This window comes from Mastomys coucha, unplaced genomic scaffold (assembly GCF_008632895.1).
Source record: "Mastomys coucha isolate ucsf_1 unplaced genomic scaffold, UCSF_Mcou_1 pScaffold13, whole genome shotgun sequence".
Classification (NCBI taxonomy): domain Eukaryota; kingdom Metazoa; phylum Chordata; class Mammalia; order Rodentia; family Muridae; genus Mastomys; species Mastomys coucha.
Window position 1 is genome coordinate 1,109,587 of NW_022196895.1, and position 26,676 is coordinate 1,136,262.

The 26,676-nt window shown below is 40.6% G+C and overlaps 1 protein-coding gene and 1 long non-coding RNA gene across 4 annotated transcripts in view; one reads left to right on the forward strand and one right to left on the reverse strand.

Annotated features, from left to right (window-relative positions):
* Positions 1–358: 358 nt before the first annotated feature.
* LOC116086799 lies at positions 359–8,153 on the reverse strand. The gene is made up of 3 exons (XR_004117133.1): positions 7,583–8,153; positions 928–974; positions 359–464 (listed from the first exon to the last, which is right to left on the reverse strand). It is a non-coding gene; the product is annotated as an uncharacterized LOC116086799 (long non-coding RNA).
* Mtpap (mitochondrial poly(A) polymerase) overlaps positions 7,050–26,676 on the forward strand; it is a 20,626-nt gene continuing 999 nt past the window's right edge. Inside the window, exons 1-9 of one of the 3 annotated variants that reach the window (XM_031364866.1) lie at positions 7,050–7,244; positions 10,093–10,265; positions 10,984–11,217; positions 13,490–13,711; positions 16,234–16,445; positions 17,025–17,251; positions 25,195–25,287; positions 25,378–25,451; positions 26,347–26,655. In XM_031364866.1, the coding sequence (XP_031220726.1) occupies positions 7,088–7,244; positions 10,093–10,265; positions 10,984–11,217; positions 13,490–13,711; positions 16,234–16,445; positions 17,025–17,251; positions 25,195–25,287; positions 25,378–25,451; positions 26,347–26,655 (1,701 nt within the window). In that variant the 5' untranslated portion in view covers positions 7,050–7,087. Of the gene's footprint in view, positions 7,245–10,092; positions 10,266–10,983; positions 11,218–13,485; positions 13,712–16,233; positions 16,446–17,024; positions 17,252–25,194; positions 25,288–25,377; positions 25,452–26,301; positions 26,656–26,676 lie in introns of those variants that run through there. The other 2 variants (XM_031364865.1, XM_031364867.1) reach the window with 2 other exon arrangements.

The window sequence follows — 26,676 nt, forward strand, 5'->3', positions numbered from 1 at the left end:
AGTATGATTATTTACTTACTAAGTGTAATGTGTCTTCTACTATCATGTCTAGTATTGAGAAACTGTGAGTGCACGCACCTCTAATTGGCTGGTTCTAGGGTTTTTTTTGTTTTGTTTTGTTTTTTTGTTTTGTTTTTCGAGACAGAGTTTCTCTTTATAGCTCTGGCTGTCCTGGAACTCACTCTGTAGACCAGGCTGGCCTCCAACTCAGAAATCCACCTGCCTCTGCCTCCCAAGTGCTGGGATTAAAGGCATATGCCACCACTGCCCGGCCTGGCTGGGTTTCTAAAGGTAGAATTACTGGACCATAAATAGTCTTAAAACATAGTTGTCACAAACTCAGTCAACCCTGGTTTAGAACACTCACTTTAACCTTGATCGTTGTACTTAATCTTTTTCAAGTTTGGTTTCCATAAAATGGGGTACATAATAACATCTTCAGGCACAGTTAGTCACAATACGGTCTGTCAATAATAAGATCAAAGGAAAAGTAAATTATTAGTATCAGGATTGCCCAAGCCTCCCAGCTTTGGATGGGAGCCCGTGGGCCAAATAAAACCACCATGTCAACAGTGACCCCGTGTGGCCCTATCAGAAATTGGTATGTGTTACCAGAAGTGACCAGATTTTTCACTTTTTCTCTTGGTTAAGTTGTGCTTGAGATCCATAAATAATTTGGAATATCCAGACCTTGAAAAATGGAAAATGAGTCCTGAAAATTCACATAAGGAAGTCTAAGTCACTGCTTTAAATGGTGAGGGTGGCAGTCTCATTTGGATATGTATATATAAATAATAAACATGGCAGACAGACAGACAGGCACCCAGACAGATAGATGATGGATAGATAGACAGGCAGACAGATACAGACAGACAGACACACAGATGAGAGAGACAGACAGACAGACACACAGTAGTTCCTCTTTACCTGTGATTTCACTTTCTTTTGTTCCGTGACCCACAGTCAATCTCAGTCTGAAAATATGAGGGGGAAAGTTCTAGAATCAGAGAATTCATTAATTTAAACTCCTATGTTCCTCTGAAATCTCATACCATTCTGTACCACCCACCATTATCTTCTCTGGACACAAACCATCCGTTTTTCTGGAGTCTCTGGGCTCTGTACTCTACCCCATTAGTCACTCAGTACTCTCTCAAGATTGGATTTTTTAAAAATTAGTTTTTGAGATTACAATTACATCATTTTCCCTTCCTTTCCCTCCCTCTAAACCTTCTCATATACCCCTCCTTTCAAATCCATGGCCTCTTTTTTCATTAATTGTTATTGCATGTATATGTGCATGTCAGATGTTATGCATGGCATATGTTATGCATGGCATATATTATGCCAGATGACAAACACAGTTCAGAAATTTTGTTTCATAGCACACCATATCCATTTTAAACAATTTCAGTATCTCTAATAAGCCCAAGAACAACAAAATATGACTTTTAAAACATTTAGCAGTACAGTTTGGGTGTCTGTCACTTGGAAAGCCTAGGGATATTGCTGGTTTGTATTTGTATTTATTTATTTTCATATTTGGAGAACTTGCATATATGAGATATTTAAGGAGACCCAAGTCTAGGTATAAAATTCATTCTACTCAATGTATATCTCATGCAAACAGCCTGAGAGTTATCTCATTCAGTATGTTCAGTGCCTCGGCATCTTGACTGTGCCTCCTCCTGTGAGGTCAGATGTGGAACTCTGGCTGTCCCATATCCGCTGGCAAGCCACTTGCTTTGGGTGTTCATGGTGCTCAGGGTGCTTACATCAAGCTTCACTGTGACAGCCTGGGCCTTCTGACTCCAGCAGCAGCTCAAGCCATGAGAACTTTCTGGAATGATATCTTGTGCTTTGCTATGCCAGTTCCAATAACTCACCAAAATTCCACATCTGCTTCCCCACTTGTGGTGTAATAGTACCTCCCCAACTTTTATTCTCCTGTAGTAATTATTATCTTGGAGGCTTACTGCCCTCATCTGCTAACCTAGGCCTGGAAGCTTCCAGCCTCTGCATCTAACCTAGGCCTAGAATGTTTTCAGCCTCTGAGACTCACTGCTGAACCTGCTCACCATTTCTAGCTCATTCTGAGCTCTGGTCGGTTGGTTCGATTCAACTGTCCTGGTTTAAAGTCCTCTCCTAGCTGACCAAGTCAATTGGGCTTCTCTCTGAATTGCTCTGCTTGGCCTTAAACCAACGTTGGCAATTTATGTTAATCTTCTGACTCCTCATTCTCTGGCTCATTCTGTCTTCACCTATGTCTAGCTTGTTCTCTCTTCAATATGTCTCTGTAAAACTCTCCCAGTAAAACTGCCTCCTTTCTCTCTCTGCACTGCTTTTTCTTACCTAGCTTCCCTTTCCTCTCTCTAACATGCTAAATCTCTCTACTCTGCTGAATCTTTCTCTGATTCGTCACTTTGTCTGCCAGTCAGTTAGGCACCACTTTCAAACATGGTGCTTTCTTCTACAAATTATCTTCTTTGTTTTGGGTTAGTGATGTGTACTAAGGGTGCATGTGTCTGTATTCCAGTCAGAGGGATTAAAGGGTGTGCTAGAAACAGGTTTCTTCTGGCAATAACACAGTCTCAGGAGTCACAGTGGGATCAAATACCCTGCAACAACACCAAAGGCCTGAAAGTTTCATATGTAGAATATTTCAGAAGTCAGATTTGTACATGAATATCTAAAGCTAATAACTTCAAGTGGAAGTTTAAAATTTCAGGAGAAAATCCATAACCATAATATTAGAATAATGAAGCAACCTAAATACATAATTAAAAAAACTTTCATGATTTTATCATGTAATTTGAACACATTATTTATGTATTCATGTTTGTTTGTTTGCCTGCTTATTTTCTTAGTGTGAAATTGAACCCAGTGAACCACAATGATAAGCATGCGCTGCTCTCTCCCAAGCCTGGGCATGTGAGTTCACAGTCCTAGAAACATGTAAAAGCTGAATGTGCTCACACATCTGTAATCCCTGTGCTCCTATGGGAAGATAGGGGGCAGAGACAGAAGAATTCTGTGAACATATGGGCCAGGCTTCTCTCTCTCTCTCTTTCTCTCTCTCTCTCTCTCTCTCTCTCTCTCTCTCTCTCTCTCTCTCTCTTTCTCCCTCTCTTTTTCTTTCTCTTTTTCCCTTCCTTCCTCCTTCCCTCCCTCCCCCTCTCTCCCTTCCTATTTTTCTCTCTCTCCATTTCCTACTCTTCCCCCTTCTTCCCCACGTGTCCCCAGCTGGCTTCTTTCCTTCTTTCTCTCTTCCTCTACCCCCTCTCCCTCTGTTCTTCCCTGTCCCCCTCTCTCTGCCTCTATTCTCTTCTCCAGATCCCAATAAACTCTCTTTTATAATAAGCCTGCCACACGACTGATTTCTCAGAGGCAATGCTTAGGCATGGGTCCTCCCAGGTACTCCCTTCCCACAACACTGCTGTCATTCCATCAAACACAACAGTAGTGGATGACATGAGATAACTATCTCAAGTAAGGTGGAAGAGCAGGCTATCATCCAAGGTGTCCTCTGACCTCCGCATGGGCGCTAGAAACATAATGCAGCATACAGAGAAAGCTATATGGAAGATCTATGGTGCTTAAAGGAACTTACTGTGTGTGTGTGTGTGTGTGTGTGTGTGTGTGTGTGTGTGTGTGTGTGTTTTAGAATACTGTCTTCTGTGACTACTCCTAAGAGACCCCAAGATTAGGGCTGTTGCCATCTCTTATAGAGGATGGAGTTTAAGTAGTAGACACCTGAGATTCCAGCCACCCCTTTCTATCACTTCCTCCCAGTAATATGTAATGCTGCCCATGCTGCATGTGGCCTTGAGTCTCGGGAGGCTCTAGAGCAGGCAATGTGAAAGACTGAATGCAGAGGAACTATGGAGAACTCATCGTCTATTGCAGCACAAGGCTTCTGGGTGACGTGACTGCTCCTTGTGACACTTCATCCATCTCTGTAAGTCAGAAGATACTTATTGGGTCACTAAGACAGACTCGGATTAAATGAACCTTCAGCCTGTTGGTGCTCTACCTAACAAGAATACATGTTTCTTCACATCTGCCCTGGTAAAGCCCAGGCTAGTGAGTCTGTCTGAACATCCATCCATCCATCTGTTCAGCCACACAGCCACCCATGCATCTGTATGTCTGTCTGTCTGTCTATAACAATCAGGAAAACCCCATGGTACAGCTTCCACAAAATCATCGTTCGTGATGGATGAGACTTTGTGATGATTCAGCTGTTTGAGGGGCACCTGTGCACTCAGCTTCCTGATATTCATGATGTGACTATCAACTTTCTACCAGGAAGAATGAAAATGCCTGGATCCATCTTACAAGTTTTTGTATGGGGATGTGATGTTGTTGAATTTCAGCAATCTGGTTATTATGAGAGCAAAAATGAAAGTTAGATGTAGTGGCACTTACCTTTAATCCCAGCACTTGGGAAACAGAGGCAGGGGGATCTGTGAGTTCTAGGCCAGACTGATCTACATACGTAGTGAGTTTCAGGACAGCCAGAGCTGCATAGTAAGACCCAGTCTCAAAACAATGACAAAAATTAAATTAAATAATAAAGAGAGCAAAAACAGGAGCTGGGTAGGAGGGCTCTGTGGTAAAGGCATTTGCTGCCTAGCCTGGGGATCAGAGTTCAAATCCCTGGTACCCACATGGTGGAAGAGAAGAACAGACTCCTGTAAACTGTCCTCTAACTTCCACGTGTGCCCCACACACATGCAATGAATTGTTCTTTAAGTGAAAACAACCACAGAATGAAATTTAATATTTGCAAATCAAATATAAGAGCCTCATGTCCAGAATAAGAGTCTTTTTTTTTTTTAACCAGGAATATATAAATAATGCTTCAGGGGGAAAGTCCAGTTCAATGTAGAGAACCTGCCTAATATACAAATTCATGGATTCCTGACCTTCATGGGAAAATATTGTAACTCTTAAAAGCAAAGGGCCAACTCTATTCCTCCAACAGAAAAAAAAATCCAGCTCTATAATGAAAGATAAAACAAGGATTTTGTTTTTGTGTTTTGACTTTATTTTTAGAGTAAAGTATGGAATTTGGTCTTTCCCTACTGAGAATACATAAAGGCTGATAATTACATTAAAAGGTGCTCAGCCTCCATCAGGGAAATGCAAATCAAAAACCTGAGACACTGTCTCACATGCACTAGGATGGGTGATATCAAAACAAAACAAAACCACAAACAAAAGCAGAGACAAAAAACCCCACAAACAACAACAAAACAAAACCACAAACACACAAAACAAACAAGAAAACAAAACCATAAACACACAAAACAAACAGCGACAAAAACCAAATGTTGTTTGATAGAGAATGTAACCCATAGACGTGGATGTTTGAACATTTGGTCCCAGTTGGTGGGGCTGCTTTGGAGGGGGCGTGGCCTTGCAGGAGGAAACACGTTCCTGGAGGTGGGCTTTGAGGTCTAAAGACTTGAGGCATTTGCAGTGCTTTTTCTCTGCTTTGTGCTTGCAGTCGAGATGTGAGCTCTCTGCATCCTATTCCAGGCGCCATGCCTATCCACTCTGTTCTGCCATTTCAGGATCTAACTGTCTGAAGCTATAAGCCCAAATAACTCTTCTATAAGTTACCTTGGTCATGGTGTTTGATCACAGCAACAGAAGAGACATTAATACCAAAAATCAAAATTAGCAAATATTGTCAAGAGTGTGCAAAACATCAAAACCTCATGTATTTCTTATGGCAACAAAAAAGGTCCTGCCCCTCCGGGGTAAAGCATAGGAGTTCCACAGAAGATTAAAGCAGGCCCTAGAGAGACTTGCTGTTCTTGCAGAGGACTCTAGTTTAATTCCCAATATCCATACTGGGTGGCTCACAATTGCTTGTGATTTCACACATACATGTGCATATATACTCTCTGTCACATGTATATGCATAAATATCAAACTAAATATTATGTATTTTTGGTGTTAAAACAGGGATTGGGATGATGGCTAAAGAGTTAAGAACACATACTGTTCTTGCAGAGAACCCAAGTTTAGTTCAATTGCTCCAGGTGAAGAAAGGCAGAGGCAGGTAGATCTCAGAGGCTCACTAAACAAACCTGTGAGGCATGCTGTATCAAAAGATAAGATGGAGAGCAATAGAGGAAGACACCTGGTGTGGATCTCTGACCTTTAGATGCACACACTCCCACCCAAAAATTACACATGAATGTTCTTAGCTACTCTAATTGTAACAGTAGAAGGATAGAAACAACCTACTGAGGTCTCAAAACTGATAAAGCACATTTGGCACACAAATACTATCGAGGGTCTGGAAAGACAGCTCAGGAGTTAGAGGACACATTATGCAGAGGATCAAAGTTTGGTTTCCAGCACCCACATGAGGTGGCTCACAGTTCCTGGAATCTCCAGCGCCCCCCCCCCCCGAGCCCATGCCCTCTTGTGGCATTTTTGGGCATTGCACTTACATGTCAAAACTACAAATTGGCCCATATACACATACTTTACAAACAAAGAAAAATGAAAACTTTCCTCTGTTGTGAGCTGGAATGCAGGAATATAGTTCAATTAGTAATATCTGCTTAGATACACATGGAGAAAGTTAGGGGAACCCAATTAATCAAATTTTGAGTTACTGAAAGGAACAACTCAATAGTCACACAAACCCAATAAAGTTAGTAGCACTTAGAGCTTTTTTTTTTTTTTTTTAAAATACCTATTTAGGTATTTAAAAAGCGCCTATTTAGGGACAAAAAAATAACTTTGGGAGTCTGACTTGAGTTTGACTTCTGAGGCTCATTCATCTTCCTCTTCAACAAAATGTGAATAAAGCGTAACACATTAAACTCTGTATAATGGAGTAGCAACACTTCACCAGAGTTCAGCTGAGGCATACAGAAAGTTAAATTCAGACTTCGTAAGAATATGCAAACCTCAGCGATTTCCATTCTGACTTCCGTATTTTGCTTTCTACGCGATAGTGCCTTCTTAAGTTTGACCTAATGGGCTTCCCGTTGTCGCAGTCTATGGCACGCATGCTCAGAAGCCCGCTGACCTTTGGCTTTTACTTCCTGCTGCCCTGACAATGGCTGCTCGCGGCGTGGGGCTCTTGACCCGTTTGCCCCTGTGTTCCCAGAGAAGGAACCCAATCCCGTGCTCTATTTCCAGGCACCTCAGTTGTCCAGGGACTATAGCCGCGAGCGTCGGGAGCGAAGAACAGCCTTCGGGGGTTGCGGAAACAGGTGACGGGCTGCCAGAGGCGGGCGGAGGGCGAGCGGCTATCGGCCTCGGGGCCCGGTCTCCCGCCTGTCTCAGTGGAGGACGACTGCCACGTACAGCAGTGGAGTTGTTTAGGGCAGGAATACAGTTGGCGAGTGCTTTATAGTTCAACTCAAAAACCGTTGGCGGTGGTTATAACAATAATATTGCTATCCAGCGGTGTTTGCTCCATCTCTGACCTCAGCGCATCTGCCTTTGATAATCTGTCTTCTTTAGGGTTTATTAGCGCTGTGATGAAAGACCATGACCAAAAGCAACCCGGGAAGTTAAGAGTTTATTTGAGTTACATATTTCGACTCACCGTTCACTGAGGGAAGCCAAGGCGGGAATTCCAACTGGTCAGGAGTCTGGGCCAGAAGCTGATGCAGAAGCCATGGAGGCATGCTGCTTACCAACTTGTTCCTCGTGACTTGCTTAATCTACTTTTTTTTTTTTATAACCCAGGAGCACCAGCCCAAGATGGTACCACCTACAATGGCCTGGCCCCGTCGATACCAATCACTCATTAAAGAAACTGCTTTACAGACTTGCCTGCAACACAATCTTGATAGAGCCATTTTCTCAGTTGAAGTTTCCTTGTTTCTGATGACCCTATAAAACTAGCTAGTGCAGTATCCATAAGATGTCGCCAAAGACTGAATACACTACAGCCTAATGAACAGCAAATTTTCCTGGTTCTCAGAACTCTCTGCCTATAAAATGTCTGTTTATTATTTTGGAGTTTTCAGCACAACCCTTTTGATAACAGACTTGCATCCATTGTTTCAACAGGGACCTTCAAAAAAAAAAATACTTTGTTAAGATTCCACCCTCATTGAGCCTTTCTTGTATCCCAGTAACCTGTGGATAGTTTTCAGAATTCTAGAACAACCTTGCATGACATTTGATGTATGTTGAAATGACAATTGCAGTATGTGACAGGTATGAGGGCAGAAGTGGACAACGAAAGGAGGCATGTGGTGCTAGCTATCTAGGCTGTGGCATTTAGACATCAGTGTACAGGTAGAAGGGTCATGTTGGCAGGAGTGTGGACCATTGGTTGAGGGGGACAAAATAAGAGTACCTGAGTCCACTTTTGGAGTTGGGCTGCTGTGATGGCACCGGCCTGAGATGAATGATGAAGGTTGTTGTAGAGTGGATAGGAGGGCACGTGTAAAAGTGTCTTCAGCATCTAGAGCAGGAGGGAGTTGGGAGGAGGGCACATGGAAGTGTGTCTTCAGCATCTAGAGCAGGAGGGAGTCGGGAGGAGGGCACATATGTGTCTTCAGCATCTAGGGCAGGAGGGAGAAGATTGGCATTTCTGCTCATTTGCTCACTTGTTATAGGGCTGAGCAGCCAAGGCCCAGAATTCTCTGCTGTGCCCTAAGAACCTTGGCTTTGAAGTGGTGCTGATGAGGGCAGTTTAGGATTCAGCAGCTTGCACTGTCTTAAATCCAAATCTCCCTCTTTCTCATGAAAATGTCTTGGAGTTTGCTAAAATCAAGATATTTAGAGTACTTTCTTGGTTGGGCTCAAAGCTTTTGACTTTCATATGTCAGTTACAACTCCCATTCTTTTGAGTCTCTGGAATTTTGTTGAGTGTGCTGGTATCAAACTTAGTGCTTCTTAATTTATAGAGTATATCCTTTCAGACTAAGAAAAGGCACTTTTAACTCTCCATTGAAAGCTAAGTATTTTGAGGAGAAAGTGGGTTGTCCATCTTCCTTTGGTGGTCAGTGAATGTATCTAACTCAGCTGTACCTGTCCACATCCCTCTCTTTGTAAAACTCCTTGTCTCTAGAAAGGGTCAAAGGATTTCTTTTGTAGGTCTGGATGGTCTTGAATTTCAATGTGTAGCAGGAAGTGACCTTGAGCATGAGACCTCCTACCTATCTCTGTCTTCTGATTGTTGGGATTATAGACATGTACTTTTCATGCCCAGTTTTGTGTTATACTGAGGATTGAACTCAGGGCCTTGTGTATGCTATCTCTAGCTTTAGATTTTAACTTTATTTCCCTGTGATAGAATGCCTAATTGATGGCAAGTAGGTATCAATTGTTTGAGCCAGATCAAGACTTTAAGTGGAGAACATCTTTACAGTAACTTATTACAGCATGTTGAATGTCTTAAGAGCATTGTTAGATTATACCTAGACGTCATTAACTTCCTTTAGGCTTCTCAGTGTTAGTGGTTATACTTCCTGATTTTTGCAGACTGTTTCCAGCATTGATCTCAGGTATTCCAAATCACAGTTTTAATTATAGTCACAGAAAATTGTAAGATAAGCCAAGTGTGGTGGCACATACCTTTAGTCCCAGCACTTGGGAAGCAGAGGCAGGAAGATCTCTTGAGTTTAAGGCTAGCCTTGTCTACATGGTGAGTTTCAAACCAGCCAGAGCTACAGAGTGAGACTCTGTCACCAAAAAAAAAAAAAAAAGGAAAGGAAAGAAAATTATTTATACACACATACACACACATACACACACTAAAAGAAGAGAGGACAGAGTGTGCAGGTAGGCTAGAGAGTTGCTTCTTGCTAAGCTTGATCACCTTAGTTTGGTCCCTAGAAGCCACATAGTGGAAGAAGAGAACTTACTCCCCAAAGTTGTTCTCTGACCTCCGCATATGTGCCAATGCACAGCTGCATATGGGTTCTCTGACCTCCGCATATGTGCCAGTGCACAGATGCATATGGGCACACAATAAATAAAGTTTAAAAATATTTGAATAGGATAAAATCGTTTTAATTACATGTTTAATCTTCATAAACTTTATCAACATATGTTTTAAATTGTATGTGTGTATTAGAAATGTTTTTGTCTCATTTGTAGGCACTAAAGACAAGACCCTCCAAAAGAAATTCTCTGAGGTGCAGAAAGAGAGAAGAGAACAGGCCCAGCGGACTGTTCTGATACATTGTCCGAATAATATCAATGAGAAAAAATTTCTCAAGTATTTATCCCAGCATGGACCAATCAAGAATCATTTCTTCTATGAGAGCTTCGTATGTATCTAAACTTTTACCTCACCTAGTGGTGGTGCTATGAAAATAGTTTGCTGCTTTTGTAGTGTGTGAGCCAAGATCTCTTGTCATTTCACCCATTCCTTCATTTGTTTAATGAGGCTTTTCTCCCGTTGGGTGTGAGGAAAGAACCCTTATTGCAGTGTTTTAGGATTATATTTGGGGTCTAGCTCAGTCATTATCTAGCATACCAACGACCCCCCATTCAGTCCTCAGCATTGCAGAAAGAAAAAGTTGTTATGACCTTATAATAGAGTGGCTCTATAATCTGAAGGTCTTAGAGCAGTGGTTCTCAACCCGTGGATTTCAACTCCAATGGCAAACCTCTGTCTCCAAAAATATTTAGATTATGATTTATAACAGTAGCAAAATTACAATTATGAAGTAGCAACAAACATTTTTATGGTTGGGGTCCTCACAGAATTAGGAAATTTGAGAACCACTGACAGTGTAGTGCTGTAGATATTGGCAGAAAGAGAGATTTGAGCTGTACTCAGTGCTGTCCTATTACACTGATCTTTTTAGGACATTGTAAAATTCTTTTCCTAATTGACTTGTAATGAGTTGTGTTAGAATAGCATCATTTATAAAAATCAAAATGAAATATTAGTAACAATTATTTTGAGTATGCTATGTAAATGTGTTGAAAATGTCATTGTGAAGCGTTTTTTTTTTTTCTTTTCTTATACTTTTCATATAGGGTCTCTTTGCTGTTGTGGAATTTTGCCAAAAAGACAGTATAAACTCATTGCAGAATGGAACACATACTCCAACCGAGAGCACAGAGGCTGCAATTCCATTTAAGTCACGTTTCTTGAACTTACGGCTGAAGAATCCATCTAGCCAAGCATCTGGACAGCCGTCTGTACGGACAAACAACCAGGAACCTCCTTCAAGCAAGAAGCTCTTTGAATTACTGAATTATGCAGAAAGCGTAAGTTTACATGTGGATCTCAGATTTTTAAATGTATGTTTGTGCATTATAAAAGTTCTGGCACTCTGCTCCATTACTGTTTAGTAGGTACAGGGTTTTATAAGATGAGAAAAGTTAGAGGTGCATGTATAGAAGTTTCTGCTAAGATTTGATAGATGCAGTCTCTTGGGTAGATGGTGTGATTAGTATGTGAAATTATCTTGATAATTGGTATATGATCTCAAAATTACTGTATGGTCTTCCTCCTGATTTCTAGCAGTGAATTACAGTCATAAATGTCCTCATGGCAAGACATGCATTCATAGAATCCATCAGTTTCATCAAGGTGTACTTTTTAAATGTGTGTTTGCTTGACTCTTTTTTTTTTTATAGCTCAAAGTTTTATTAGTGAATGGAACTGGTTTAAGAAATTCTTTCTTCTGGGCAGTAGTGACTCACACCTTTAATCCCAGCACTTGGGAGGCAGAGGCAGGCAGATTTCTGAATTTGAGGCCAGCTTGGTCTACAGAGTGAGTTCCAGGACAGCCAGAGCTATACAGAGAAACCCTTTCTCAGAAAAATAAAATAAAATAAAACAAAATAAACTTTAAAAAAAAAAAAGAAAAATTCTTTCTACATGGGGCCTGGAAAGATTGCTCAGTAGTCCTGAGCACTTGGCTGCTGCAGAGAGCAAATTGGTTTCTCGTCACCTGTGTCGGATGCTGACAACCACTGTGACTCTAACTCCAGGGCATCCGACCCCTCTTTTGGGGCAGTTTACTCTCATGTCTGTACACCCAGACATATAATTAAAAGAAACCTACACTACAGAATTGACTGAATGAAAAATAAGTCTCCCTTCTCCAGTCAGGGACTCCCCATTCAGCGATACTACTTACCTTATGGTTAAACCACGAGCTGCCAAAGTTTGGGGTCCTTTTGAACAATGTGTCTATAATGTATTATTTCTAGTTTTGAATCTTTATCCTAGTATTGTTTTTTTAATCCTGATTGATCAGACTTTTAGGTAGGTTAGTGATCTTTACAAAGAATCAGTTTATCTAAATACTGTTTTTTGTTTGATTTTCTGAGTTCTAATATTTTGTTTCTAGCCTATATATTTCCTTCACTGCCATTGATTTATTTTCTCTTTTTTTTTTTTTTGTTGTTTTTTGTTTTTTGTTCTTTGTTTTTTGTTTTGGTTTTTCGAGACAGGGTTTCTCTGTGTAGCGTTGGAACTCACTCTGTAGACCAGGCTGGCCTCGAACTCAGAAATCCACCTGCCTCCACCTGCCTCTGCCTCCCAAGTGCTGGGATTAAAGGCGTGCGCCACCACTGCCTGGCTTTTTTTTTTGTTGTTGTTGATTTATTTTCTAGTTAGCGCTTGGTTCTTTACTTGCAAGGCTGTTTTCAAATAAAGGCATTGAAAGCTGTGACTTGTAGTTTAAATGCTCAACTCTAGTGCAGTTTTGAAGTCTTTAATATCAGTCTTGTGAGGAGTCGGCTTTTATTGTTTGAATTGTGTTTCTTGCCCTTTGACGCAGGCTGCCTTCCCGCTCTGATCCCTGCTTGTTCTGACCTCTCGTGAGATGCTCCCGTCCCTTTCGTTTTCCTACTTACTGCTACAATGAGAAGTCGTTTGAATTCTAACTAAGTTCTATTTTGCTAGCACTTTTAGTAGTGGTGTTAAGAATCAACTTTTGCCAGTTGATGGAGGTACTTGCCTTAATTCTCAGTACTTGGGAGGCAGAGTCAGGGGATCTCTGAGCTTGAGGTCACCAGCCTGGTCTACAGAGATGGCTCAGTGGAAAAAGTGCTGGCTGTGTAAATGTGAGGACCCAGGTTTGGATCCCGGCATCTTCATAAAAACAGAGCTGCCATGGCTCTGTTCATAAAAACAGAACCTATAATCTCTACACTGGGATGGCAGTACAGAAACGGGTAGATCTTCACAGTTCCCTGGCCAGCAAACCTAGCTTAAACAGTGATCTCTGGTTTCAAGAAGAGACCCCATCTCAAAAAATAAGGTAGACAGCAGTTGTGGAAGGAACCCAGTGTTAATCTTTGTTCTCTATAAATATTCTCATGTACACTAGTATATCACAGGAGTGCATGTGAGTGGGTGTGTGGGTGTGTGCGCTTGTGTGCCCGGTACACATGCAAATACATTTTTAAATCTACTTTAAGACTGAAGAAAAAATTTTCTTTAAGGTAAATCTTGTTAGAATGAAAATGACATTATTTTACAGAACCTAAACATCTGTGTACTCTGTCCCTTTCTTTGGCCAGCTAGATAGATGACCAGCTAAACACTCTATTGAAGGCCTTCCAGCTCACAGAGGAGAATGTCAGGCTCCGCCATCTCACCTGCTCTCTGATTGAGGACATTGCCGCTGCGTATTTTCCCAGCTGTGTCATCTGGCCCTTTGGCTCCTCAGTGAACACATTTGGCAAATTAGGATGTGATTTAGACATGTTTTTAGATCTAAATGAAACTGGAAAACTTGTTCACAAGGTAATAAATATCTCTTTGCACCACTATAAGAAGTTAGAAAAGAGAAGTCTTTGGACCTAATAAAATTATAGCTGTTGATTTTTAATTATAGTGAACATGATTAAAGAATACAATTTATTTGCTAGTGATTATTTGGAGTTGTAAAGCATTTCTCTGTGTTGATCTGGTGTGGGCTCACTTACTGTGCTGCTTCTGCATGTGCAGAAAAGTTGACTTCCTCAACTTTTTTTCCTCAACTTCCTTTGGGGTGCTGACGTTCATGTCCACATGCATAGGTGCGTTTCAGATATCAGTAGATTTTAGTTTTCCCTGCTGTCTCTTTTGTTTTAATTTCCTTTTGGCTTGGTAGTCACACAGTCCCTCTGTACTTTCAAAGGGACTTTGAACCATCCTGTTCTCTACTTTTTCTAAGTGACACTTGGAGTTCCAGCTCTCAGCCTGTCTGGAAGCTATCTTACAGTGCAGTCTGGATCTCTCAAAGTCTTAGAATTACTTTTTCTGTTCTAGAATGGTTCTTGTGAGCACAGCCTTGAAACAGTTTGTCTTTTAGAGTTAAGCTCTACTTCTGCCTCGGCCTTCTTGAAGTTGCCCTTTCTTTTTTCCCCATCATGCTTAAAATTTAATCATCCCACTATCTTTTCTGTACCTGTTGCATACTTCTGTCTTTTGGGTCTTCCTGTCGTGTCTGTGAGTTACTGATCTGATAGTCTCTCCCGTGTCCTAAGCTGAGCAGGGCCAGTATGTTTCTGTGGTTTACCTCTATTACAGTTCTAGTCTTGGAGCCAGCAAACCTGTGTGTGTTCAGGTAACTGAAATTAGCAAGGAGTAGAATGGCATCAGAGCTAAACATGTCAGATTTAGTAAGATTAACATGTATTGAAAATTGGTTTTCTCCAGTTCTGCTCTTTTGATAGGCATGTGTTCCAGGATTTAGGCCATAGAAGTAAAACTTAGTGACTGTGTCCCAAGCAGTATTTCCAGTTGTCTAAGTATCTGCTCTGGGCTGTGTGCTTAGTTTCTAGGTTTCTTTGCTATAGGAACAGCAAATGTGAGAATCACTTATAGAGTTAGCCGTTTCTTCAGCTTTTCTGTGTCTATAAAATGTATGTGTGCACATGGGGGTATATATGCACATGTGTGTGCTTGATAGAGGTCATGGTTCAACATGGGTGGTCATCTAGGTATGCATACACATGTATGCAGTTATCTGTAGAGGCCAGGGTTCTTCCCTGTCTCGGAGACATCATCTCTACTGAGTTCAGCACTCTGATTGACTAGACAAGCTGTCCAGTAGCACTGGTCGTATGCAGACACTTAAAGTGGAGCTGTTTCCTAGCCTTATTTTGTCAAAGTTTTGTTTATTTGGTGGGCAAACGTCAGTGTATTTTCCATCATTTGCATCTTCCATAGTAACATTGTGTTATTTTGGTGCAGGGTCTATTGGTCCGATTAGCCTACATGTTCTCTTGCTTTTAATATCATTCATTCTGAGCTCGATTATGGTTTGGTGGCAGTCAGTTTCCCAGATCTGAGTGGCCTTACACATGACTATCTCTTACTGAGGCTGAATCCAGAGCAGCCTAGTGCCAGCTCTCTGCTTATTCCTTTCTTTCTAGAGCCAGACTGACTCATTTGTCTCTGCGTGTGTCCTTCCTATCAGTGAAAATGCTGGCAAGACCTAGAGAGCGAAGGTGTGGCCTTTATGGCCTGTTCTGATCCTAAGAATGATCTAGGAAGCCTCTGTTTACATACAAAGCGTGCCCACACAGGTGCGGGTAGCTCACACCATACACACATGCATGGAGCACTTCTCTGACGTCCTTGGCCTGGCCGTTCTTTCCAGGTCCAGGTCTCTGCCTCTAAGGCCGCTGCTCAGAACTGGATTTTTTTTTTTTTCTTGTGGCATCACCTCTTCTGTTTATTTTGTATCCTTTGCTTTTGAGAGAACAAATCTAGCCTCACTCACTCTGCTATCTGGTCTGCAGGTTAATGGCATTTTTAAAAACCATCTTAGAATGAGTTGATTTCAAATATATTTGTTACTATTTGTTTTAAAAATGAATGATCTTTTTCTTTGTTCACTTTTCTGTTGATCTCTGTGTAAGGAAGCCTTGGTGTCTTGTTTTCTCTTGTTGATCTGCCATTCTTTGCCTGTATCCTCCCCACCATTGTAAGTTAATCAGTCCGTTGGGATGTTTGCTGGCAAAGGGGAAAGGACAGGTATATGTTCAGGGAACATGTGTAATAAGTGAGTCTGTGGGTATTAGTTCTTTATGAACATACTCTACTGCAGTACATATGTTAATCTTAAGTCAGTAGTTTTGCAGTGCTTGTATTTCACAAAACTCAAAGGCTACCAAACATCTTTAAGTCTATTTTGTTATGATTGCATGTGTCTCTGTATTGCTTTGTTTGGCCAGAAGTTATTTAGACTCTTAAATTCTAAATCATCCTTTCTCTAAAATTTAAAAAAATTCTCTTCCCAAAAATCCCCTCATAATTATTAATGTTTTCATATTCAGAATACAGGGAATTTTTTTACGGAATTTCAAGTGAAAAATGTTCCTTCAGAAAGAATTGCAACCCAGAAGATCCTGTCTGTAATAGGAGAGTGCCTTGACAGTTTTGGCCCTGGCTGTGTGGGTGTTCAGAAGATACTCAATGCTCGATGTCCACTGGTGAGATTCTCCCATCAGGGCTCTGGATTCCAGTGTGACCTGACTGCTAACAATAGGTATGACCTGGTAAACAAACTCACTTAGATGTGACTGTGCTGAGGTGCTTGCTTAGCTCTTATTGTTTACAAACAGTAGCTCAGAGCTCTTTTACACATACTTCAATACTGAGTGGCTTCTGTGGTTTAATATGAGCTCACTAAAATGGGGTATAATGGCACATACCTATAATCCCTGTTCTGGGAAGTGTGAGTCAGGAGGAGTGAAGTTGTCACTGTTTTTAAGAATGTTGGATTGGCACTGAATGTGTTTGATATTTGAGCATTTACATTGGATTGAATATTGGGAATGCATAACTGGTTTGGCTTTGAGGCAGGATTTGATGTAACTCAGGATGGACTCCATCCAGCTGGGGGTTCTTCAGCTCCTTGTCCCCATGCCCCTCCCTCCCATGGAGCCTGATTTGCAGGTGTTTGCCACCATGCCTGCCAGCATAATGCTTTGGTTTAATCATGGTATTCAGAATGTAGGCAGAAATAGTGAGATACTTAGATCTGTTCCCAGATGTGTCTTTTATTTGACCCTTGTGTCTTAACTTGGAGTTTGAAGTTTTTATTTTTAACTTTTCTGTTTTGAAGTATTGCTTTGAAAAGTTCCGAACTCCTTTATATATATGGCTCCCTGGATTCAAGAGTGAGAGCTTTGGTGTTCAGTGTGCGATGCTGGGCTCGGGCACATTCGTTAACAAGCAGTATTCCAGGTGCTTGGATTACAAACTTCTCCTTAACAGTGATGGTCATCTTTTTCCTCCAGAGAAGATCACCCCCCATTCTTCCAACTCTGGATTCCCTAAAGTCCATAGCAGGTAAGACTAGAAGTGACCGCCTCTCTTTTTGAACTGGATAGACATTTACCCTGTAGAGTATTTGTAAGTCATGTCATTTATACCTTTATTTTTAAATATAAAGATACATGGATATAAATTTTAATTCTGATCCCAAATTTTAAGTGCTCTGTGTGTGTGTGTGTTTACCATCAGTCAGAAGAACTGGTGTTGTCAAGCTAGGCCTTTGGAATTGAGAGTTGTGCCTTATTTGTGTCTATTGGCAACTTGTTTATCATAGCCTTCCACGAGCTGGAGCCGCTCACTTAATTGACCTAGTCTGAGATGAAGTTGAAAACAAACTTAGGTCCAGCTCTGGATCTGACCACAGTTCCTAGGCTTTCCAGATACTGTCCTTTCCAGACTGCACTCTGGTGTCTGAAACTGCTTCCTGATGTTGTAAAGATTCTCAGTGTGTTTAAATGTGAGTTTAAAATTAGTCCTAGATATATAGTGGTTTAAATTCAGCATGCTATTTATGTTATGAATAAGTTGAAATTATGATAGCTTGCTAGAAGAGATGGAAAAATATTCTAATCTATAAAATTATATTACATATTACATATTATGTACATATTAGGGGGATATATGTAGACATATGTCCCATTGTGCATGTTGCTCTAAGGTAATTCTTAAGTGTATGTGGATCATCTCTGTTTAAAATAACTGTGAAAGGAATTTTATTCCTATGTAATGAGTTGTGAACTATATGTTAGTGTTTATAACCATCTGCTTTCTAAGCTACAATGTTCTCTGCCAGTCCTCCCTATGTGTTTCCACACCCACCCACACTATGATTGTTCTCATAAGGTTTTTTTTATCTACTCCTTTAGTAATAATTAAATTTTTGCCTGGAATGTGCTTTCTCTTCTCTCAGTCTAAATTATCTCTAAGCTACCTTTCCTTAATTCAAATCAGAAGTTCCTGAAAATGTAACAGATGTTAGTATAGTTCACAACTGAGCTAAGAAAGAGCTTGAGTTGGTTGGTTGCCAGAGGGTCAGCAGGGTGGAGTGAGACTTGGTCTCAGGTCTGAGCCTGAAACAGAAGTCAGCAGCCATGTCTGTGGCCACTCCTCCCTGGCACCCTTCATTCACGAAGTATTTAGTGACTACATGTGTCAGATAGTTTCCAATAACTAACAAACTAAAAAGGTAAGATATAAGCAAAATGAAGGTAGATTCTCATCAATGAACAGTTTGTAAACAGCTCTTCTTATTCTGCTCCTGCTGGGTACACTGATACTTTAACATTGAGAAGTCATCCTATCATGGAGCTCTTGGGATCTGGAAACTGGAAAAACAACAATAACAATTGTAAAATGGAGTATATCATTATTGTGTTCCAGTCTCAGAATCCTCAGCTTGAGCCAGGCCTCCTCTGGCCTGCCCTGGCCCCTCCGAGCCTCGGGGACTCCCCTGGCATCACTCCCACAGTTTTCTTCCCTGCCCTCCAGCTCCTGAGTGCAGACAGAGGTTTTTCATAAACAGGTATCTGATGGTCTTGTTCTCTTCCTTGGAATTCTTCAGCATCTGCCAGCAATTTTACTACAAGAGTGTAGCTTATAAACACACTAAAATATGTGTGTTGAGAGATGGCACTGTAGCTTAGTAGTCTGGCACTTGTGGAGCAATCACAAGGCTTGGAGTTAAAATCTCTCCCATTGCCTCCCTCCCTCCCAAAGTATGCTGTTTTCATTCTAAATCATTTAAAAAAATGCCACAAGGGGTTATTTTAGGAATTCTTTAGTTTTCCACTTAAAGACATCCAACCATTGATTTTCAGACTGACTAACAGTTAGTTCTCTATATCACATTGTAGGTATGGTTGTCAGTCAGTTCAAAGCAGAATTTACTTTTTTGTTTGTTTGTTTGTTTTGTTTTTCCCGAGTCAGGGTTTCTCTGTATAGCCCTGGCTGTCCTGGAATTCACTCTGTAGACCAGGCTGACCTCGAACTCAGAAATCCACCTGTCTCTGCCTCCCAAGTGCTGGGATTAAAGGCGTGCGTCACCACTGCCTGGCCAGAATTTACTTTTTGATTACTTTTTAATTTTCAGTTTTAAAATTGCCGTGAAAGAACGTTTCTTAAATGAATATCTGTTAAGAATGTGGTATAAATCACTTTGAGGTGTACTTATCAAAATGTTTTTTCACGTTTAAAGTTATGGCATTAGTACTTGCTGATTTCCACAAGGCTAGTATTAATGTTGATTAAAAAGTTTGTGGCTAAGAGAAAAAACAATGTTAAACCCAGAAAATGTCAGACATCTTGGGAGCTCTGTCATTAACTAGCTGAATGTCTTTCATATTTGATTTCTTCTGAGCCTCTTATTTAGAACACAGGATAGTCTTACCAGTATGTTCTCTTTAAAATGGTTTTGTTTTCTTGCTTGTTTATTTAATTCCTGGAGTGCCCTTTAGAGCCTCTAGTACTTTGCACACCACTGTTCGGTGCCTACATTCTCAGCATTGCCTACATGCCTTTCATGACCTCCCTCTTGATCGGCACCTCTTCTCTTTCTCCTGGGGCCTCTTCTCTTGCTGATCTCAGGTGGTTGTGCCCTCTCTGTTCCTGCTCATTCACCTCTCCGCACCGGTGCCTGCTGTTCTTTCTGTCATACCACTGTCCATGGAGAACTGCCACAAGATGAGTCAGGACAGCAAAAAGACAGACTCCATACTAAGTGACTCTCTTTGCCAGGCTTACCTGGCCTTGCTTCCTGCCCTGCAGGAAGCGGTACTATATGTGCCTCCATGGGCTGGGTGCATGTCTACTTCAGCACTACACTGTTGTAAGTGTGTAATGTACTGCAGGAATCACAGCTGTGTTTTCTGTAGGTACTACCTGCCAGCTCTTAATGGCATAGCTTGATTTTTACCTGGTTATTTCGTATGTAAAAGACATTATTACAGAATATATTCTCTTATATCTGAGTTTTTCAGCATTATTTTTGGGAGCCACATTCGTAATAGTGTATTTGTGAATTACTCATTCCATTGAGGAGGGCAGCATAGGTAAGATGAAAAGAAATATGTAGGGAGGAAGTTGAGAAAATACAAACAAAACCCTAGGGGTTCTGTTGTGTGGGTGATTTGGAGAAATGAGGTGGTTAGTTGAAGAATGTCATTAGTGAAAGGATAAATGTAAAAGATATTGAGGAGTGAGTAATATGAGAGGTACGTGTTTGTGCATGTAGCCAGTTTGAATAGTATTTTCACCTTTACTTCTCATTTAAGGCTGTCACATGTTTGAGTGAAACAAAACTGGGAGAATAGAGACAATAATGAGAGCTATTCGTCATCCTCGTACTTTATTAGAACATCTTAAGACATCTTCTGTAGCTCTGTAGGGAGGGGATATGCACCTCCACTCCTCTAGCAAAGGCATGGTGCAAGCCACTGGCCCCTGCTACCTTTATTTTTTCCAAAGGAAAAATGCACAGTCTTCTCTGCTATAATAGAGAAAGTGAGTGTGCCGTCTCCACTTCTCAGTCTCCGTGCCTTCCCTTCAGTTTCAGAGGGAATGCGCTCTCTGGTATTTTCTGGACTATTCTATGTGCCTGTCTTGTTTGCGACTACAGTTGTTCCATAGCATAGTCATGAGTCAGCTGTGAACCAATGTGTAGAACTACCTAAAAGCCACATTCTGAAGGCCTCCCAGAGTAGCGTCAGTAGCTCTGCATCAGGGACTCAGGCCCATCCCTACAAACATTGGGCCTGCTGACTGCTTTCTGAAAATCCCACTAATCCTTAGCATTTGATTCTTCTGGGGTCTGCCCTTTAATTTCAATGAGTATGAATAAATCAGCTTTTTCTTTTATAGATTGTACTTTTGAAACTTTGTAAACTTTGCCTAACCCTAGGTGATAAAGGTGTTGTTAAAGTTTCTTTGGTAAGTTTTATATTTTACACTTTGTCCTGTTATCCATTTCAAGTTAGTTCTTTTTGGCATGTGAATGTCCAATTATTCTTAGCACTGTTTCCTTTTTTTTTTTTGGTTTTTCGAAACAGGGTTTTTCTGTATAGCCCTGGCTGTCCTGGAACTCACTCTGTAGACTAGGCTGGCCTCAAACTTGGAAATCTGTCTGCTTCTGCCTCCCAAGTGCTGGGATTAAAGGCATGAGCCACCACCGCCTAGCAGCACTGTTTGCTTTTAAAACAGGGTACACTTTCTCCATCAAGTTCTTTTTATATTCTCACCAAAACTCAATGACAATAAATTGTCCATATTTGTGTGTACCTATCTGTGTACTGACGTGTCTTCAGGCGCTGTCTGTCTCCCTTTGGCCATATTGCTGTCCTTGGGTTGCAGCAGCACGATAATGCTTACTGTGGCATCATGTGACTGCCACAGATTCGTTCTGTTAAATCTGCCTGTGGCTGTCTGCATGGAGTTCTGCTGGGCACTCAGAAGAGCTGACATCTTACTGTGCTTAGTCCAGTTATTTGTGCTTTTAATTAATTTAGTTGACAGTTTCATACGTATGTAATATATTGTGGTCACATGTGTCTTCTCACTTTCTCCCACCAGATCTTCACCCCACTTTCATTTTACAAGTCAAAGGTGACTGTGTGTGTCCTATTGGACAGACAGTGTCCATGTTTACAAGTCAGAGGTGACTGTGTGTGTCCTATTGGACAGACAGTGTCCATGTTTGGGTGATACTTTAGGGAAAAAACAGGGAGAGAAAAGAGGAAGAGAGTAGAAAACCAAACCATTTATCAGGCTTGGATGCTGAGATGTGGGAAAGACAAAGATGGTCTTACCTTAAACCAAATTGCTTTTGAATTTCAATATTTTCTATGAAATCTTTTTAGTGAAAAGGAACACTGTGCTGGCTAGTCTTGTGTCAACATACAAGCTAGAGTTATCTGAAAGGAGGGGGCCCTTAATTGAGAAAATGCCTCCATAAGATATGGATGTAAGGCATTTTTTTCATTAGTGATTAGTGGGGAAGGGCCCAGCTCATTGTTGGTAGTTCTATCTCTGAGCTGGTGGACCTGTGTTCTATGCATGAAAGCAGGCTGAGTGAGCCAGGAAGCAGCACCCGTTCATGGCCTCTGCATCAGCTCTTGCCTCCAGGATCTTCTATCCTGACTTCCTGTGCTAAGGAGCAGCAGAATGGAAGTATAAGCTGGTGTTTGGTCATGGTGTTTCACTTCAGCAATAGAAACCCTAAGGTAAATACATCAGTAGAGAAAGTCTCTGGGTTTTTAATTGAGTGTGTTTATAGAAATGTTTCTAATGTGACTCTTATTTTTCTGTGTTAGTAATTTTTTAAATTAGAAACAGATTTTTTTTCATACAATATATTTTGATTATGGTTTTCCCTCCCCAGCTCCTCCCAGATGCTCTCCACTTCCCCACTAACCCTTGTCCATAGCTCTTTTGGTCTCATAATACAAGCAGGCAGCTTAAAAAAGTAAGATAAAGTAAAAACATACAAACAAATAGAAAAAGCAGCTGAAGAAAAAGCACAAGAAACACACACAAATGCTGAGACATATTTGCACATACAAAAATACATAAAAACAAAATTGGAAAGCATAATATATAAGCAAAAGATCTATAAGGAGAAAAAATGTTCAGACATTGTGAGACAAAAAACCTCCAAAGATAACATTGAGTTTGTTTTATGTTAGCCATCTACTACTGGGTATGGTTTGTGTACCCACTGAGACTGCATTGGAAAAAAACTCCTTTCTGATTGGTCATCAATTGGCGATTGCTTCTGGTAGACTAGGGGTGGAGACTTGGTTCTCATTTCCCTCAGCCCTGGGTCCCCATCTAGCTTAACCTGTGCAGGCCCTGTGCATGCTGCTATGGTCTCTGTGAGTCCTAATGTGATTCAGTCCTGTTGTGTCTATAAGGCTTTGTCTCCTTACTGTCTTCATTTTCTCTGTCTCTGAAGATATTTCTGCCTCTTCTTTGGAGGAGTTTCCTGAGCCCTGAGGGGAGGGATTTCATGAAGCTATGTAGATGATGTCTTCAGGAGTAGGCCTTACTGTCAGTTTGTCGAGAGCAACCAATAGCCTTGGCAGTAGCCTGGGTTGTTTAGGGGTTTCCATGGGGCCCCTTTGTTAGTAATGTTATAAACCCTTGGGGTAGGAGCACAGCTGCTAAAAGACAGTGAATATATATACATACATATATGTATATGTATGTATATATATATACACATATATACATATGTATGTGTGTATATATATATATATATATATATATATATATATATATTTGACTTGTGCTGTGTCACAAAAAATATATTATGAACTGAGTGTGGTGGCACATTTCCATTAATCCCAGCCCTTGGGAGGCAGAGGCAGGTGGATTTCTGAATTTGAGGCCAGCCTGGTTTACAGAGTAAATTGCAGGACAGCCAGAGCTACACAGAGAAACTCTGTCTTAGAAGTGGGGGATACACACACACACACACACACACACACACACACACACTATAAATATATATAATCTGTTGCTACTTCACATATTAAAGCATACATATATATACACATATGTATATGTGTGTATATGTATATATATACACATATATATGTGTATATATATGTGTATGTATATATATGCATAAACATATATACATATATATATACATATAAAATTTCAAAGAAGTAAAAGTGTTTCTATAGCTGGGTGGTAATGTGTTGACTGTGTTGTTATAGCTTTGGGCATGTGGTAAGGCTGCACACAATAGTGGAGGATACACAGGAATTTTGTAGGATATAGACATGAGCAGAAGAGGAAGAGTGAGTCACTCTGTTTCTTCCCTTCAAGAACATGTATGTCCTCAATATGTGTTTACCACCTCCCAAGATCACCAAGCTGAGAATAACTCTCTAACACATGGGCCTTTGGGGAACACTCCAGATTCAAACCGGAACAGTAGAACACGTAACATTGCAAGGGAAATATCTCAGTAATGTGGATCTTATTTTGTAAAAAATGTAAAAAACATAAGAAAAGAGAGATAGGATTGAAGGAACCTTATCTCTTTCTTGTTTTCCCTGGGAATTATAGATATCCACAATCATTCAGATTATAAAGTGTATGCTATAGAATAGATATGGTTGTGGGTCAAACTAGGAAAGGGATAATCACAGGAGAGTGGTCAAACTAGGAAAGGGATAATCACAGGAGAGTGGTCTTCTTACTCCTAGACTGGGGTGGTCTGGGGACATCATGCCTGTAGTCAAGATGCAGTCAGATACGTTTCAGTAGAGGATGGCTTGTATTAGGAAACAGTCAAACAGGAGGCAGCTGCTGCTCAGCCTTGTGAGGTTGGAGTTTGTTTTGAGAAGCATTGTGTACGTTGTATATTGGGACTCAGACCAGGGTACCTGGTAGATTGCATGGTACCTGTGGACTTAGCAAAAATAAGGAAAACTACTCCATTTCAAGATAAATGCTAGTAGGAAAGTGAATGCCTGGTTTAATGTATTCTTACTTAATTTGTTCCTAAATTACTGAATTCTGATCACTCTGGAACTCTTCATTTGATAAATTAACAATTTTAAAACCCTTTAGAACAACTGGTTTGAATCATTGGATCAAAGCATAAGACAGTGTTAAGAATGGGAAAGGGAATCAGTTGCTAAGGGTGTCCCAAAGTTTGTCTAGTGGAAGGTCTAAACTACCTGTTTTCATTTATAACTAGAAAACTCAGTACTTCAAAAGATAGGTTAAAGTCCTTGAGTTACTAGACGCTAACTTTAGTACAGTGAAGGAAATGCAGCATTGTGTCCACTGTTGTGGGATCATTTCAAATCTTTTGTAAATGGATATGTAAAATCTATAAACTAACTACATATACTACCACTAATGATAGGACATTGGAATTTAACTGGGTTAATTCATAGCTCTGAAGGAAGAAAGACTTTACAGGATGAAACTCTTTCTGTATATTTAAGGTGCTGAAGATAGATGTATTCTAGAGGGGAACAATTGTACATTCATCCAGGATGTGAATAAAATTCAACCTTCTGGAAACACAGAAACATTAGGTAAATCTTTCTCCTTTTTTTCTTGTTCCTTTTAGATTCTGACAGATTTTCTTCTAATTTTCTTTATCTTGTTTTTTCTTTTTTTTGCAGAATTACTACTAAAGGAATTTTTTGAGTATTTTGGCAATTTCGCTTTCAATAAAAATTCCATAAACATTCGACAGGTAAAGACTGTGTCAGCATTTGTTATAAACTGGTTGCTGCTGTACTAGTGTTCTCATTTGATTCATTTAAAGTACTTTAATGAATGCTTAGATCTTAGTAACAGTCATTAGGTGGAACTGAGATGGTTTGTGGCACTTGACTGAGCTCAGCATCCATGGAGTTGCAAGAATAGGAGGCAACTCTGGCATCTGATGATGTCACAGTACATGGTCTGTTCTTAATGCTAAGACTATATCCTTTAAGATGTGGAATAGCAATGCTGGAGTTTACATATAGTTGTTTAAACTGAAGTGTGCCCAGTGGAAGAATTTGTCTTATTTTTGAGACAAATTTTGTCATTTATACCCAGATTGGCCTTGGACTTGGGATACTTTTGCCTCCACATCCCAGTGCTAGGATTGCAGCATGTGCTACTACCCTGATTCCAAGGCTCAAGGATTGATAGATCTGATTGCTTCCCTCAGTTTCAGCGGTTGGGACTTAATTTAGTGCATGCCACCTTACAAAGACTGACTTCATTTATATTCACTCTGTCCCTCCCTCTCTTCCAAATCTTGATTCAAACTCTTCTCTTTTTAAGTAGAAGTTGTATTATGATGTTTTTATTGATGACCTAGTCCAAATACTTGTCACCTGAGCTTTGACATTGTCATTCATAGGTCATAAATCTAAGTAATTGTCTTCAGAGAATACTTGTAAACTGTGTGGGAAAAAGAACGGCCTGGTCATATAAAAGCATTTGTACCCAAGACCCTTGGGAAGGCAGGTCCTTACTCTGTGTCTTATGTTGGTCTGTGTGTTCCTGGCGCCTAACATACATCTGTGTGTCTTCTCTATTGTGGACTGTAGGGAAGGGAACAAAACAAGCCTGATTCCTCTCCTCTGTACATCCAGAATCCTTTTGAAACATCTCTCAACATAAGCAAAAATGTGAGTCAGAACCAGCTACAAAAATTTGTGGAATTGGCAAGAGACAGTGCCTGGATTTTGGAACAGGAAGATAAGGATCAACCTTCTCCTTCTAGTAGGCAACCCTGGGGACTGGCTGCCCTCCTGCTGCCACCTAGGGCAGGCCACACATCTCTCTTCCAGAAGAAGAAAAAACCGATGAGTGAAAAAGTGAAAGGCTTGTTAGCATCTATAAAAAGTAAGAGCCCTGACAGTCCTACAGACACCAGTGGAAAGAGAGCGATCAGTACGCAGGATTGATGGCCCACAGACACC